The sequence below is a fragment of the Spea bombifrons genome, chromosome 2, assembly GCF_027358695.1.
Source record: "Spea bombifrons isolate aSpeBom1 chromosome 2, aSpeBom1.2.pri, whole genome shotgun sequence".
Lineage (NCBI taxonomy): Eukaryota > Metazoa > Chordata > Amphibia > Anura > Pelobatidae > Spea > Spea bombifrons.
In genome coordinates, this window is record NC_071088.1 from 49,610,113 (window position 1) to 49,624,308 (window position 14,196).

The window sequence follows — 14,196 nt, forward strand, 5'->3', positions numbered from 1 at the left end:
TTTTATTATTACATATGCACGCACCAAGGTTCATTTACTTATGACTTATTCACACAGTTTTTGTGTTATGTGTGCTGGAGGCCTCCTCTCGCACGTTCTCACATTAGCTCACACGTTCGACCTCCTCTCCTCTCCTGGGAGCCCTGTTTTCGGTAAACAGGGTTCTCTTTCTGCCTCCCCCCTTGAGCGGCCTCCTGCTCCCTAGGTCGCGACTTTCGGAAAATGTTTCCGTTTGTTATGTTTTTGTTTAATGCTGTTCTTGTTATGTTTTGGATCAGCTGTCGGACGCATCTTATACCTACCTCATATTATGCCTTTCCGCGCATTGTGACCCTTCTGACCAATGGAATGTATTCGCACGCACACCTTTCTCAGGCTCCCTGATTATTTCAGATTACACATGTTGTTTTCTGTGATGCCGCTATGTACAGAGACCGGACGCGATCTTTTTCTTCTGTTGCCATTCGGTGGTCTTCCTTGGGGGTCTTCGTCATTTTGTTTTCTTTTTGAGTCTTGGCCTCTTTTCTCAGTTTTTATGGGTTTTTTTGCTGTCCCGTGTACAGTTCCTGGTGCTTCCTCTACTTTCTCCTGATGGCATCCATTAATTGATGTCCCTTAATGTTAATGGGCTAAACACGCCCCACAAACGGCGGATGTTATATTCAGAGGCTAAAAAAGCTCATGCACACATTTTATGTCTCCAGGAAACGCACTTTAAACAATCCAAGCCCCCGCCATATTTTTCCAGGGATTTCCCATGGCATTTTCATTCTATAGCCAAGACTTCTACAGCGGGTGTTTCTATTTTTCTGTCCAGACACCTATCGTTTCAATCACTTAGAAAGACGGTTGACCCCCAGGGGAGATTTCTGATTCTTAACTGAATTATTAACTCACACGAATATACCCTAGTCTCCCTTTACACACCTAACACGTCACAACTGCACTTCGTGACTAAGTTCTTGTCTAAGAACTGAAAAAAGGCCGACTGATTCTGGGTGGTGACCTTAACGCTCTTCTAGACCCTACATTGGACACTTCCACTACTTTTAGGGGCAGTTATGGTAAACAAGTTAAGTCGCTGGCTACTTCCAGGGCCGGCCGAAGACTTAACGCCGCCTGGGGCGAAGTTTAAAACGCCGCCCCCCCCGACGCTGGGGGGGGCATTTTAAACTTCGCTGACGCCATAATCTACGATCCCCCCCCCCAGTACTTACCTTTAAACAGTCCTGCGGCGAGTCTCCCTGCTCTGCCACGGTGCCGGCTTGTAATGCTGAGCGCCGGAAATTGACGTCACTTCCGGCGCTCTGCATTACAAGCCGGCACCGGGACCGAACAGGGAGACTCGCCGCAGAGGAGAGAGAGAGAGGGGCGCCGAGCGGGTAAGCAAAAACCACTCGGTGCCCCTCTCTCTCTCTCTCCTCCGCTTCAAAAAAAAAAAAAAAAGCACTTGGGGCGGCAAAGTGCCGGCCCTGGCTACTTCTCTTACTAAATCCTTTCACACCTTTCATCTCTATGATACATGGCGCTTACGTCACCCCATTGAAAGGGACTATTCTTTTTTTTCGGCAGTGCATAAATCTTACACGAGAATTGATCATATTTTGGTTGATAAACATACACTCCAACTGGTTCGGGGCTGCTCTATTGGTGTTATCAATTGGTCGGATCATACGCCTGTGTTTCGGCTTCGCTTCGGGTTGCTCATTCTTTTGTAGGCAAGGGGTCCTGGCGCCTCAATAATTCCCTTATATCTGATGCGGAGATACAATCTCAGGTTCATTCTCATCTGGACCTGTATTTTGCGGAAAACCAAACCCCGCATACTTCCATAGAGACATTATGGAATGCCCATAAGGCGGTCATTCGCGGCAGGTTTATTAGTATTGCCTCCCATTTGAAGAAGCAAAGGGCCCATGCTGATGACAAGGACTCCTTGCTTTTGCAGCTTTATGATTTAGAATCCCTAAATAAACAACACCCCTCTGATCAGTTGATTGCTGACATTGCTGCTGTAAAGCTTCAACTGTCCACGATTCAGGCTGAACACACGTCCCGTATGCTGCTGTGCTTGCGCCAGCGCTTTTACTCTAAAGGTAACAAAGCCGACTCAATGTTGGCTAATAAACTCAGGCAGACGATGGCTCCTGCTTAAAAACCCTTCTCACATAGCGGATAGGTTTGCCTCTTTCTACTCTTCCTTGTATAACTTACGTGATGATGCTTCTACGTCTCAACCCACTCTCTCCTCTATTAATGCGTATCTCGATTCCGTGTCTTTGCCTACTCTTACGAAGGAGATGATTTCACAATTAGAGGCACCCCTGACCTTAGATGAGCTCCAATCCACAGTCCGCATGCTGAAGAAAAATTCCTGATGGTTTAACATCCTTTTATTATAAAACCTTTTTTCCGGTTTTGGGTTCCCACCTTCTTTCTTTGTTTCAATCCTTTATGACCAAGGGCCATATTCCTTCTGAAAACTTATATGCCCATATTGTCACAATCCCTAAACCTGGTAAATCTATGGATAGATGTGAAAATTTCCTCCCCTATTTCGCTGTTAAATAATGATGTCAAGTAGGGCTGCAACTAACGATTATTTTCATAATCGATTAGTTGGCCGATTATTTTTTCGATTAATCGGATAAAAAAAAAATTAATTTTTCATTTATTTAAAATAATTTAATAAAGTAACGTAGGATGTAAAAAACAAACAGCAGAATAAAAAAACTTTGAAAAAAATGCATTTCTTGTTTTTATTTCCCAACCTGCCCCCCCCCAGTTATGCACATTTGAGCCCAGGCTTGCCACACTGCCTCCCAGATATGCCACATACACCCAGATATGCCACTCCGCTCCCCTCATATGCCTTATATACCCTATATGCCTTATACCCCCCTGATATGCCATAGTGCACTCATATATATACCGTATTTATCGGCGTATAACACGCACTGGTGTATAACACGCACCCCCATTTTTGAACAAAAAAACTGAACAAAAAAAACTTCATCAGAATCACTGCTATCTGGGAAACCAGACACACACAGTAAGACACACACAGTAAGACACACACACAGTAAGACACACACACACTCAGACACACACACCCTAACCCCCCTTCTCAGGATCTCCCCTCTCTCTCCCTAACCCCACCCCGGTCACTTACCTTCAACTCCTGTGTTGGAAGCGTGAGGCGTTTGTCTCGGGTGCCGGCGCTTCACTGCTGAGCGCCGGCACCCGAGATAAACGCCTCACGCTTCCAACACAAGAGTTGAAGCGCTGAGGCAGGCGGCGGCGGCGGCGGAGGCTGAGGCAGGCGGCGGCGGCGGCGGAGGCTGAGGCAGGCGGCGGCGGCGGCGGAGGCTGAGGCAGGTGGCGGAGGCTAAGGCAGGCGGCGGAGGCAGGCGGCAGGCGGCGGAGGCTGAGGCAGGCGGCGGGCGGCGGCTGAGGCTGAGGCAGGCGGCTGAGGCTGAGGCAGGCGGCGGCGGCCGCCAGCAGAGGAGTCCTGGATTTCTGTCAGTCAGGGGGGCCCGAGAGTTGCCGAGCGGTCGTCTTCAGCAACCGCTCGGCACCCCTTGGGCCCCCCTGACTGGCAGAACTCCAGGGCCCGGTCGCAGTTGCGACCCCGGTAGTTCCGCCACTGGCTCTAGGATTTATCGGCGTATAACACGCAGGTAGGGTTTCAGCTTCATATTTTAGTTAAAAAAGTGCGTCTTATACGCCGATAAATACGGTATATACAGACACAATACTTTTATAAATAAATACAGGGATAATCTTCACTGCCCCCAGGATTTAGATTCCCCTCAGTTTGCCCCCCTTTACCTCTAACTGCACCTTACGTTAACTTTATTTAATTAACCCCGAAGACCCCATCAACCACAACTGTCCCTAAATGAACCCTGAAGACCCCATCAACCACAACTGTCCCTAATTAACCCTAAACACCCCATCAACCACAACTGCCCCTAAATTAACCCTAAACACCCCATCAACCACAACTGCCCCTAAATTAACCCTAAACATCCCATCAACCACAACTGCCCCTAAATTAACCCTAAACACCCCATCAACCACAACTGCCCCTAAATTAACCCTAAACACCCCATCAACCACAACTGCCCCTATATTAACCCTAAACATCCCATCAACCACAACTGCCCCTAAATTAACCCTAAACACCCCATCAACCACAACTGCCCCTAAATTAACCCTAAACACCCCATCAACCACAACTGCCCCTATATTAACCCTGAAGACCCGTTCAACCACAATTAACCCTAAACACCCCACTAACTATACCTGCCCCTAAATTAACCCTAAACACCCCACTAACTATACCTGCCCCTAAATTAACCCTAAACACCCCACTAACTATAACTGCCCCTAAATTAACCCTAAACACCCCATTAACTATAACTGCCCCTAACTTTCAGTAGCCTAAATATTAATTTTATACTCACCAGTTAGACGAGTTCTTGAGCCATTGGGACGGTATAGGAAATGGGCGGGGCCAATCGGCACTTTGGCCCCTTTCTGGCTCCCTGTTCCTCCCTGCAGTCACTGCCGATAGGCTCCGCCCCTTTCTCGCTGTCCCTCCTTGCAGCCAATCGGCAGTGACTGCAGGGAGGGACTGGAAGAAGGAAGTGGGTGGGCCAATCGGCAGTGACTGCAGGGAGGAACTGTAAGCAGGAGCTGCTGCAACTAATCGATAATGAAATTCGTTGGCAACGATTTTCATTATCGATTATTATCGATTTTATCGATTAGTTGTTGCAGCCCTAATGTCAAGCTTTACGCAAAATTTATCGCGAATAGACTTTCTCTGTTGCTTCCTTCCCTCCTGCACTCCGACCAAGTCGGTTTCGTGCGTCACAGGCAAGCGAATGATAACACTCGTAAATTTATCAATGTACTGTGGCAGGCTTCCATTGCTAAGATCCCGGGAGTTCTGTTATCTTTTGATGCGGAAAACGCTTTCGACCGCCTTCATCGGCAATTTTTATCATCGGTTCTTTCTAAATTTGCGTTTTCACCTCCTCTGTTCCATTCGATAATTGCTCTATACTCCTCTCCCTCGGCTTCGGTTTCCTATTCGGGTTTTATCTCTTCCCCTTTTATGATTTCTAATGGGACGCGCCAGGGCTGTCCGCTCTCTCCGCTTCTGTACACCCTAGCTTTGGAACCCCTAGCTCAACGTATTCGTTCCGATCATCGGATCACGGTCTTTCCTTCTAAACTTGGTGCGGATGTTACTCTGGGGCTGTTTGCCGATGATAGCTTCCATCACGACTCCTTCTGCTTCGCTGCCGTCGCTGCTCCACCAATTCCAGCAATATGCTGCAATCTCTTACCATAAGATCAATGTGCATAAAACTCAAGCAATGTCGCTTAACTTACCTGATCAGCTGTCCAGTTCGCTCCGGGCCTCTTAGGCTTTTGATTGGAGGAAGGATTACCTTTCCTATCTCGGCATTAAGTTGCCTCGTAATATCGCTAAATTACATGACTTCAATGTTCGTTCCCTTTGGAAGCAAATTCTCACTGATATTCAGCGTTGGCGTTCCTTTGATCTTTCCTGGCTGGGCCGTATCTCCTCTATCAAAATGGTGATCTTGCCGAGGTGGTTGTACACCTTTAGAGCAGTCCCGACCAGTTTTCCCCGTTCATTTTTGTTGCACATACAGAGGACACTCACTGCTTTTATTAATGTTAGGGGTAGGTCACGCATTTCAAGGCGTGCCTTTTATTCTCCCAGGTTCAAGGGTGGCTTGGGGGCCCCGGATATTTTCACTTATTACCGTGCCACTATCCTTTCTCAAACGCTTTTATTTCACTATCGCGGCAATCTTCCTCAATGGGTTAGGCAGGAGAATCTCCAGGTCCTACCGTATTCGGTCCCCCAATTGTTATGGCTCTCGCCTCAGGCCCAAGCTACCTCCTCTCCCTCCCACCACACTATGTGCGTTTCAAATATGGGGTGAATTGGCTAAACGCAGGCCTTCCTTGCTTCATATTACTAGAGCCACTCCCCTTAGTTCTTTGGAACTTCTTGTTCCCAATCTCCGTCTGCATGGCTGGGGTGGCGGACTTTCCCTGAGTGTGGGGGATCTTTTTGATAAGGGTGCTCTACGCTCGTTTTCTGACATCAGCTCTGATTATACACTGCCTGCATCTGAATTTTATAAATATCTACAACTTCGCCATTTGTTACAGTCACACTCCTCCTTGTTTACGATTAACATTTTCTCTGACGACCCTATAGTTCATGCGTGCTGTAAACCTGCTTCTTTTAAGGGGATGATTTCATACTGTTATACCTCCCTGTTGCAACATCATTGGGATAATAAACTTCCTCACATGCTGGCATGGGAAAGAGATTTACAATCCTCATTTGAATTTGAGACGTGGCTTCCCTCGGAGGAAGCAATGAGAGTGTTATGTCGGATTAGGCACCACAGGTGATGGACCCACAATGCAGGAATGGCGACCAATAAAGTCGCTCGTACGGACATTTAACTAATTGAACAGGGAAGGAGACCAGTGGCATCTGCAGGGTAAGTTGCAGCATTGGGGTTTTAAAAGTCTGTCATGCAACTTACCCTGCAGATCCCACTGGCCTCCCTGTTCTATCAGTTAAATGTCCGTACGAGCGACCAATAAAGTTGCAAATTTGCAATTTACTTTACACTTATTGTTAATTATTTGATATATCAGAAACTAGCCTAGGACTATTTCATAACTATTGGAGATTCCGTCACATCTTATGGCCATAGTATGCTTAGCCCACCACTACGCCAAAGTACTCCAATGACGGTGGGTCCTAACACTAATCCCTGCTGACAGTGGTACGAAACAAACCAAACATGTAATCCAAACACATAGCACTGAGACATACCTTTAGACTGAAGACTGAGACAAACAGAACACACGGCTGGGGCACACCTTATAAAGGAAACAGAGCTGAAGCAGAAGCAAGGAATGGAAGATCAGAACAGAGCATAAGGAAATCCAGGAACGGATTGAAGCAAAACAGGGAAACTAAAGCAAGATTGAGATATGCAGCTCCACAGCCTGGGTAGGACATGACATTTGCTTAGTACAATTGTCGTCACACAGGCAATCTTTCTTGAAAAGAAATTAGAAAATAAAATGTAACAGGAAAACAGTTAGCTTCACTGCTTGCTAAACAAAAACACACAGCACTTATGCGGCTGCACTCACTAGCCCAACAAGTTCACTTCACTGATGGACTGAGGTGAGCAAAACAAAATAAATTAAATTAAATATTAATTAAGAAAAATTGACTTGGTCTCTTGCTGTTGCTGAAACAAAGCACAAACTGCAGCACCAGTACTAATAAGATTAGCTTAACTATAAAATTATTAAATTATTAACTAAGTAAGTTATTAATAATTAGGGTTTATTCATTATTATTAATTAATAAAATAAATTATCAAATTTTAGATTGAGCTTAAAGGTAGTAGTGGACTGGCTAATCTTTACGTGGGATAAATGATTAACCCTTCTACCCGACAGACTGTCTCAAGCAAAATAAGCTAATATATTATGGCTAATTAATTTTTAAGCTAGCTAAAATAAATTATAATAATATTATTACTAAATATTAATGATTTTAGATTAGACACTAGTAGTTGTCCACAGTATACTATATTATATGACAATATATATAATAATATTAATGTATTAAATTATTATATATTATATTAAATTATTATTTATAAATTCTATTATTTATTTTATTCATCTAAATGAAGACAGGGCAGGCAGTAGGCACTGCCAGCCCAGGAAACCAAACAGAAATCGGGGCGCATGTGTATATAGAAGAGAAAAAAAGGTATAATAGTGTAATATTGTAAATGAAAATCAAGTATATATAAATGTGTAAAATGCACTCACAAACAGTGTAAGTACAGGAGGCTCATCTGTGGTAAAAGCTGTTCTTTTATTCTTAAAAGTTCTAAAAGTATAAAGCAAAGAAAACAACCTTATGGTGCAGTAACTTCTTATCTCTCAGATACACAAGTAAAATTGCACTTACAAAGAGGTTGAGTTCAAATAGATATTTAAACTTAAAAGTCCGGTATAGTCCAGTCCAGGGCAAGGGCACCCCAGTGCCAGTGAGGCACTGTGTGCACTGTCAACTCAACAGCACTACACAGTTGATAACAGACAGAAGCACTGAAAAAAAAATTCAATTAAAAAATTACGAAATTATTAATTCAGTAGAACTGAAGTGAAGAAGAGTACACTGTGAGAAATGGCAGACTGAGGCTTACCAGTCTCAAACAGAACACAGAACAATCTCTCTCTGTAACGCTTGGATGCAGCACAACAGTGTTACCAAAGCAGTCACAGCAAAAATGAATAGATCTCTCAGGCAAGCTCTGGTCTTATAAAGGTGGTTTCTGAATTAAAAAAACAGCAGCACAGGCATTGGACCAGACCCTTAGCGTTACGTAACAAGAGCGAGCTGATTGGGCGAAAACAAAGACAATCACAAAGAATCTTTGATTCTTCGTGTTTGTGCGTCTTCGTCTACATTTTACCGGCACTGTATTCTGTTCTACATTTCTTCAGAACGGACAAAAAAACGCACTCTTCGTGTTCGTTTTCATGTTCGCCCGAAGACGAATGCACAAGTCTAAAAATTACAGGTAAACATGAGCATCACAAAACTGTTAAAACAGCCTTGGTAACAAAGAGTACAAAAAAATAAAAAAACAGCTTGGTCCTTAAGGGGTTAATAACTAATTTCCCTCCTCCCCTACCTCACATATAGTGGCAAAAAAGGGTAAGTGAAGCCTTTGGAATTACCATTATTTGTGTATAAATTTATCTTAAAACATTTTATGATCAAATTACAATATTGAACAATCTGTTATCCCCTTAAAGACAGAGCTGTTCTGTGTTTTCTGTACCCTTTGTGATAATGGCTGTACCCACATAAGTTATATATTTTTTTCAGGACAAGAAGGGCTTTCTTTACATACCATTATTTTAATTATATAATATAATTTACCATAAAAAAAGTATAAAATATGGTAAAAACATTAGAAAAAAGCAGTTTTTCTGACTTTTGCTTCAAAAATATTTTACTCATATACAAATGCAAATGAAAAAACTTCTAATTAGATTTGAATATTTACCTTAAGTTAAGAAATTAGTTTTTACGAGTTTTGCTTTTTTCCTGCAAGTTATAGGGCAGTAGGTAACATATTGGTTTTTCAAAACCATTTTTTTCAAATCTGCCCCCATGTTGTATTTGGGACACCTTTGAAGCCAGTCAGTTCAAGTTACCACATAAAATTACCGTATATATGTTTGAAAACTAAACACCTCTGGGTGTCCCAAATGCTAGTATGTTAACTCTTTCCATGCACTAATTATACAACCAGCCTTTGTCAAACTGTGTGGTTTCCTTCAGGTAGGAATTTACAGCTCTTGGTATATGTCACTGTCAAACAACACCCTTATATGTGTTCAACAACATCTCCTGAGTACAGTTGTACTACCCATGCATGCGTTTGTTGGATTGTTTGGAGGTAAAAGGCCACATTTGGGTGTGCAGTTTTTTGGCAGTCTGTGCCCGTGTCCTATTTTTATGAGCAAGTCCTAAAAATAGTGCTATATATTCACTATATATATATATATATATATATATATATATATATATATATATATATATATATTTACATTTTGTTAGAGTTGGATGGATTCCCTGATGGTGACATCACTGGGGAATTATTTTTACCTGTTACCAATTTTTTTTTAAAATGATTAGTAAGCTTGGCTCCATTGACTTGCATGGTTGAATACAGTACCGGTATGAATGCACTCATGTGAAATCCCCATCTATCTAAACACTGTGATCTAAATAATTTCCATTGACCTGTCCCGTTAAAAAAGCATATTTTTATACAAGTAGTTGAGGCACAGTACTGAAATAATAAAACTATGGAAACCTACTGTTTTGACAACGATCTGTGTTTATTTACTTTAATCCAGCCACAAAGAAAAGAAAAAAGAAAAAAGGAGAAACTATGCATGAAAATGAGAATACATCCAAATCAAAGGAAGTCATATCTAAAACAAAATCCGTGACATTAAAACCTAAAGAAGCTAAAACCAAGGGGAAAAAGGGGCCAGGATTGTCACACTTCAATGTGACAGCTACTAATAAACAGGGACCAGGTAAGACCTTAGGAATTCTACTATGATACTTCTATTTAACAATGCTAACATTGATTGCATTTTATAGCTGTTTAAAGTAAATAAATTATTTGGGAAGGGGCATTGTGTGCTTCTGGTATCTTGTGGAGTTGGGTCGTGTTACATACATTGGCATTTACTTTGTGGTGATCTTGTGTCAGTATATTCCCAGTCTGTTGATTTCCACGTACACTCCAAACATCTAATGTCTTGGTGTCTATATAATTTGGACATGACATGTCTTCATTTCATGTGTATTGAGCTAGTTTTGGTTATTGCTTGGTTGCTATTTATTTTTCTCTCATTGTCTCAGTATTCTACCCGTACTAGCCTATAGACCAGTGATGGGCAACCTTTTTGGCGTGGTGTGTCAAAAATCGGCAAAAAATCGAGCATAACTCGCGTGGTGTGTCACTTCGACAAAAAAAACATAATTTTGCGCGATTTATAGTTTAAACTACAAAAATGTATAATTGCAATCTATAATTGTATTTAATAAACCAAAAACATATTATTTAACATACCTGCTTAGTAACTTCTTTGTTCATCAGTTGATTTCGTATGTTGCCCTTGATATACCAATCCACACACATACCAATCCACACACACCAATCCACACACCAATCCACACACATACACCAATCCACACACATACCAATCCACACACACCAATCCACACACATACACCAATCCACACACACCAATCCACACACATACACCAATCCACACACATACCAATCCACACACACCAATCCACACACATACACCAATCCACACACATACCAATCCACACACACCAATCCACACACATACACCAATCCACACACACCAATCCACACACATACACCAATCCACACACATACCAATCCACACACACCAATCCACACACATACACCAATCCACACACATACCAATCCACACACACCAATCCACACACATACACCAATCCACACACATACACCAATCCACACACATACACCAATCCACACACACATACCAATCCACACACACATACCAATCCACACACACATACCAATCCACACACACATACCAATCCACACACATACACCAATCCACACACATACCAATCCACACACATACCAATCCACACACACCAATCCACACACATACCAATCCACACACATACACCAATCCACACATATACAAATCCACACACATACACCAATCCACACACATACACCAATCCACACACACATACCAATCCACACACACATACCAATCCACACACATACCAATCCACACACATACCAATCCACACACATACCAATCCACACACATACCTATCCACACACATACCTATCCACACACATACACCAGTCCACACACATACCAATCCACACACATACCAATCCACACATATACCAATCCACACACACATACCAATCCACACACACATACCAATCCACACACACATACCAATCCACACACATACCAATCCACACACATACCAATCCACACATATACACCAATCCACACACATATACACCAATCCACACACATACCAATCCACACACATACACCAATCCACACACATACCAATCCACACACATACACCAATCCACACACACATACCAATCCACACACACATACCAATCCACACACACATACCAATCCACACATATACCAATCCACACACATACACCAACCCACACACACATACCAATCCACACACATACACCAATCCACACACATACACCAATCCACACACATAACAATCCACACACATACACCAATCCACACACACATACCAATCCACACACACATACCAATCCACACACACATACCAATCCACACACACATACCAATCCACACACATACACCAATCCACACACATACCAATCCACACACATACCAATCCACACACATACCAATCCACACACATACACCAATCCACACACATACACCAATCCACACACACATACCAATCCACACACACATACCAATCCACACACACATACCAATCCACACACACATACCAATCCACACACATACACCAATCCACACACATACACCAATCCACTCTCACTGTATGCTTTCCTACCTTTCCTCCTTACAGCTCCTTTTCCTGCTCTTCGCTCCTCTTCTTCTTCAGTTCTTCTTCCGAGGGCACGGGGTTCAGAGGGCACGGCTTCAGCTGTTGCCGCGCGGATCGCAGGGGAGCGGTATCGGAGGTCTTTAACAGACCTCCGGCTCCCTTGAGTGATTTTAAGCCGGGTTCAAGGGAGATCCTTGAACCGGCTTAAAATCACTCAAGGGAGCCGGTGGTCTGTTAAAGACCTCCGATACCGCTCCCTTGCGAGCCTGCTCCTCCAGCGGCGGACATTACTGTCCGTCTCTGGAGGGGTGCCGGCAAGTTGGCACCCCCCTGATGAGCGGCACCCAGTGCGGACCGCCCCCCCCTAGGTACGCTACTGCACGCGTGTCATAGGTTCGCCATCACTGCTATAGACCATGTTTGAATTTATAGTGCCCTGAGCTATTGGCCACCACCATATTTTACATACATGTTACAGTCTTACAAACCAGGAACAAATTGTACCACTGCTCCTGAGCTATTATTACATTCAAATAGAAGAAGTAAAGTAAAAGATGCCTTTTGGGTTTATTTATGAAATCACATGCTCTTAACATACTGAAAACAACACCACTACTCTGTGATTGGTTTGCAAGGGCTTGTGAGGGCTTGTGAGGGCATGCAGCTTTACATTTTGCAAGTTACAGTCATGGTGAGACAGGGGTAATTAAAGAACACAGAGTGGTACATGTCCTTTATACCTTAATAGGGGTTAAATATAAAAAAACAAACATGGGAGGCACTATTTTGTTTCCAGTGACATAAGGAGGTGATATAAATATATGGAATCCCCTTTAGAGGGGTCAGTGCCCACATTCTATCCATGTCCTGTGTGATAGAGGGACACCTTGCTAAAAAAAAGAATTCTAGTGTAGGCTACTTGAACAGGAAAATTAAAGACTGGTATGTCACTAAAGGAAATAAGTAAAATTAAAAAAATGTTAATATTGAATAGAACTGGATATAAATAAGAAAATAAAGGAAAAGGACAGGTAAGCAATCATAAAAGAGTACAGCAAGAGAGAAAAGGGATAGAAAAAACAGAGCAACACAGAAAAAAAGAAGAGATGTCATTAAAAGAGGTGCAAAAAAATATAGCAAAATGATTTTCATTTTTTTTCTGCTGTTCAAGTTGCTTTGCCCTTTTTTATATCTGTTTCCCTCTTACTGTCCTCTTTTTAACTGCCTTATTCTAATGTAAGTTCAAAGGAAAAACATGTTATGCAGTTCCTTTTTTTTCTTTTATCTTTTTTTCTGTGTTTTTGATTCTTGTATAGTTTCTTTTGCTATACCACTTTATTTTTTACTTCTGACTTTTAATGGCTTTCGTCCCTCTTTTCTGTGTTTTTCAAGTTCCTCTCTCCTTTTTTTTCTCTTTTTGTCTTGCTGAACTTTTTATATCTTGCATTTTTTTCCCCTGCATCTCTCTCTTTCTGTCTCTTCAATTCTTATATGAGAATAAGGCAGAAAAGATGGCAGCAAGAGAAAAGGGGGAGATGGACATGAAAAACACAGAAAAAAAGAGGAAGACAAGTTAGGTTCAGAAAAATCAACTTGATAAAGACCTCATCGTGAGGTTGAAACGTTGTTGTCCTTCTCCTTCAATAAATCTGCCTGATGGAACCCTTGAGTGCCTGGAGCCTTTTTCTATTTTGATTTACTGGGGAGCTGGCCCTTCCTGGCACAGCTAAGCACCTAAGTTCTTGTGGGGAGTGTGTGCAGATTCCTGATTCAGGTTCAGAAAAGGAGACATAGCAAAATAAATTGCACAAGAATAAAGGAGACAGAAAGGCAAAGCAAAAGCATAAGAAAACACAAGAAGGAGGCAGAAGAGACACTATAAGGAGAAAAATAGGTTAAAA

The 14,196-nt window shown here is 42.4% G+C and overlaps 1 protein-coding gene across 2 annotated transcripts in view; it reads left to right on the forward strand.

Moving 5' to 3' along the window:
• TULP1 (TUB like protein 1) overlaps nucleotides 1–14,196 on the forward strand; it is a 158,677-nt gene that overhangs the window by 36,469 nt on the left and 108,012 nt on the right. For both annotated transcript variants that reach the window (XM_053457869.1, XM_053457870.1), the window contains exon 3: nucleotides 10,036–10,221. In XM_053457869.1, the coding sequence (XP_053313844.1) occupies nucleotides 10,036–10,221 (186 nt within the window). The remainder of the gene's footprint in view (nucleotides 1–10,035; nucleotides 10,222–14,196) is intronic.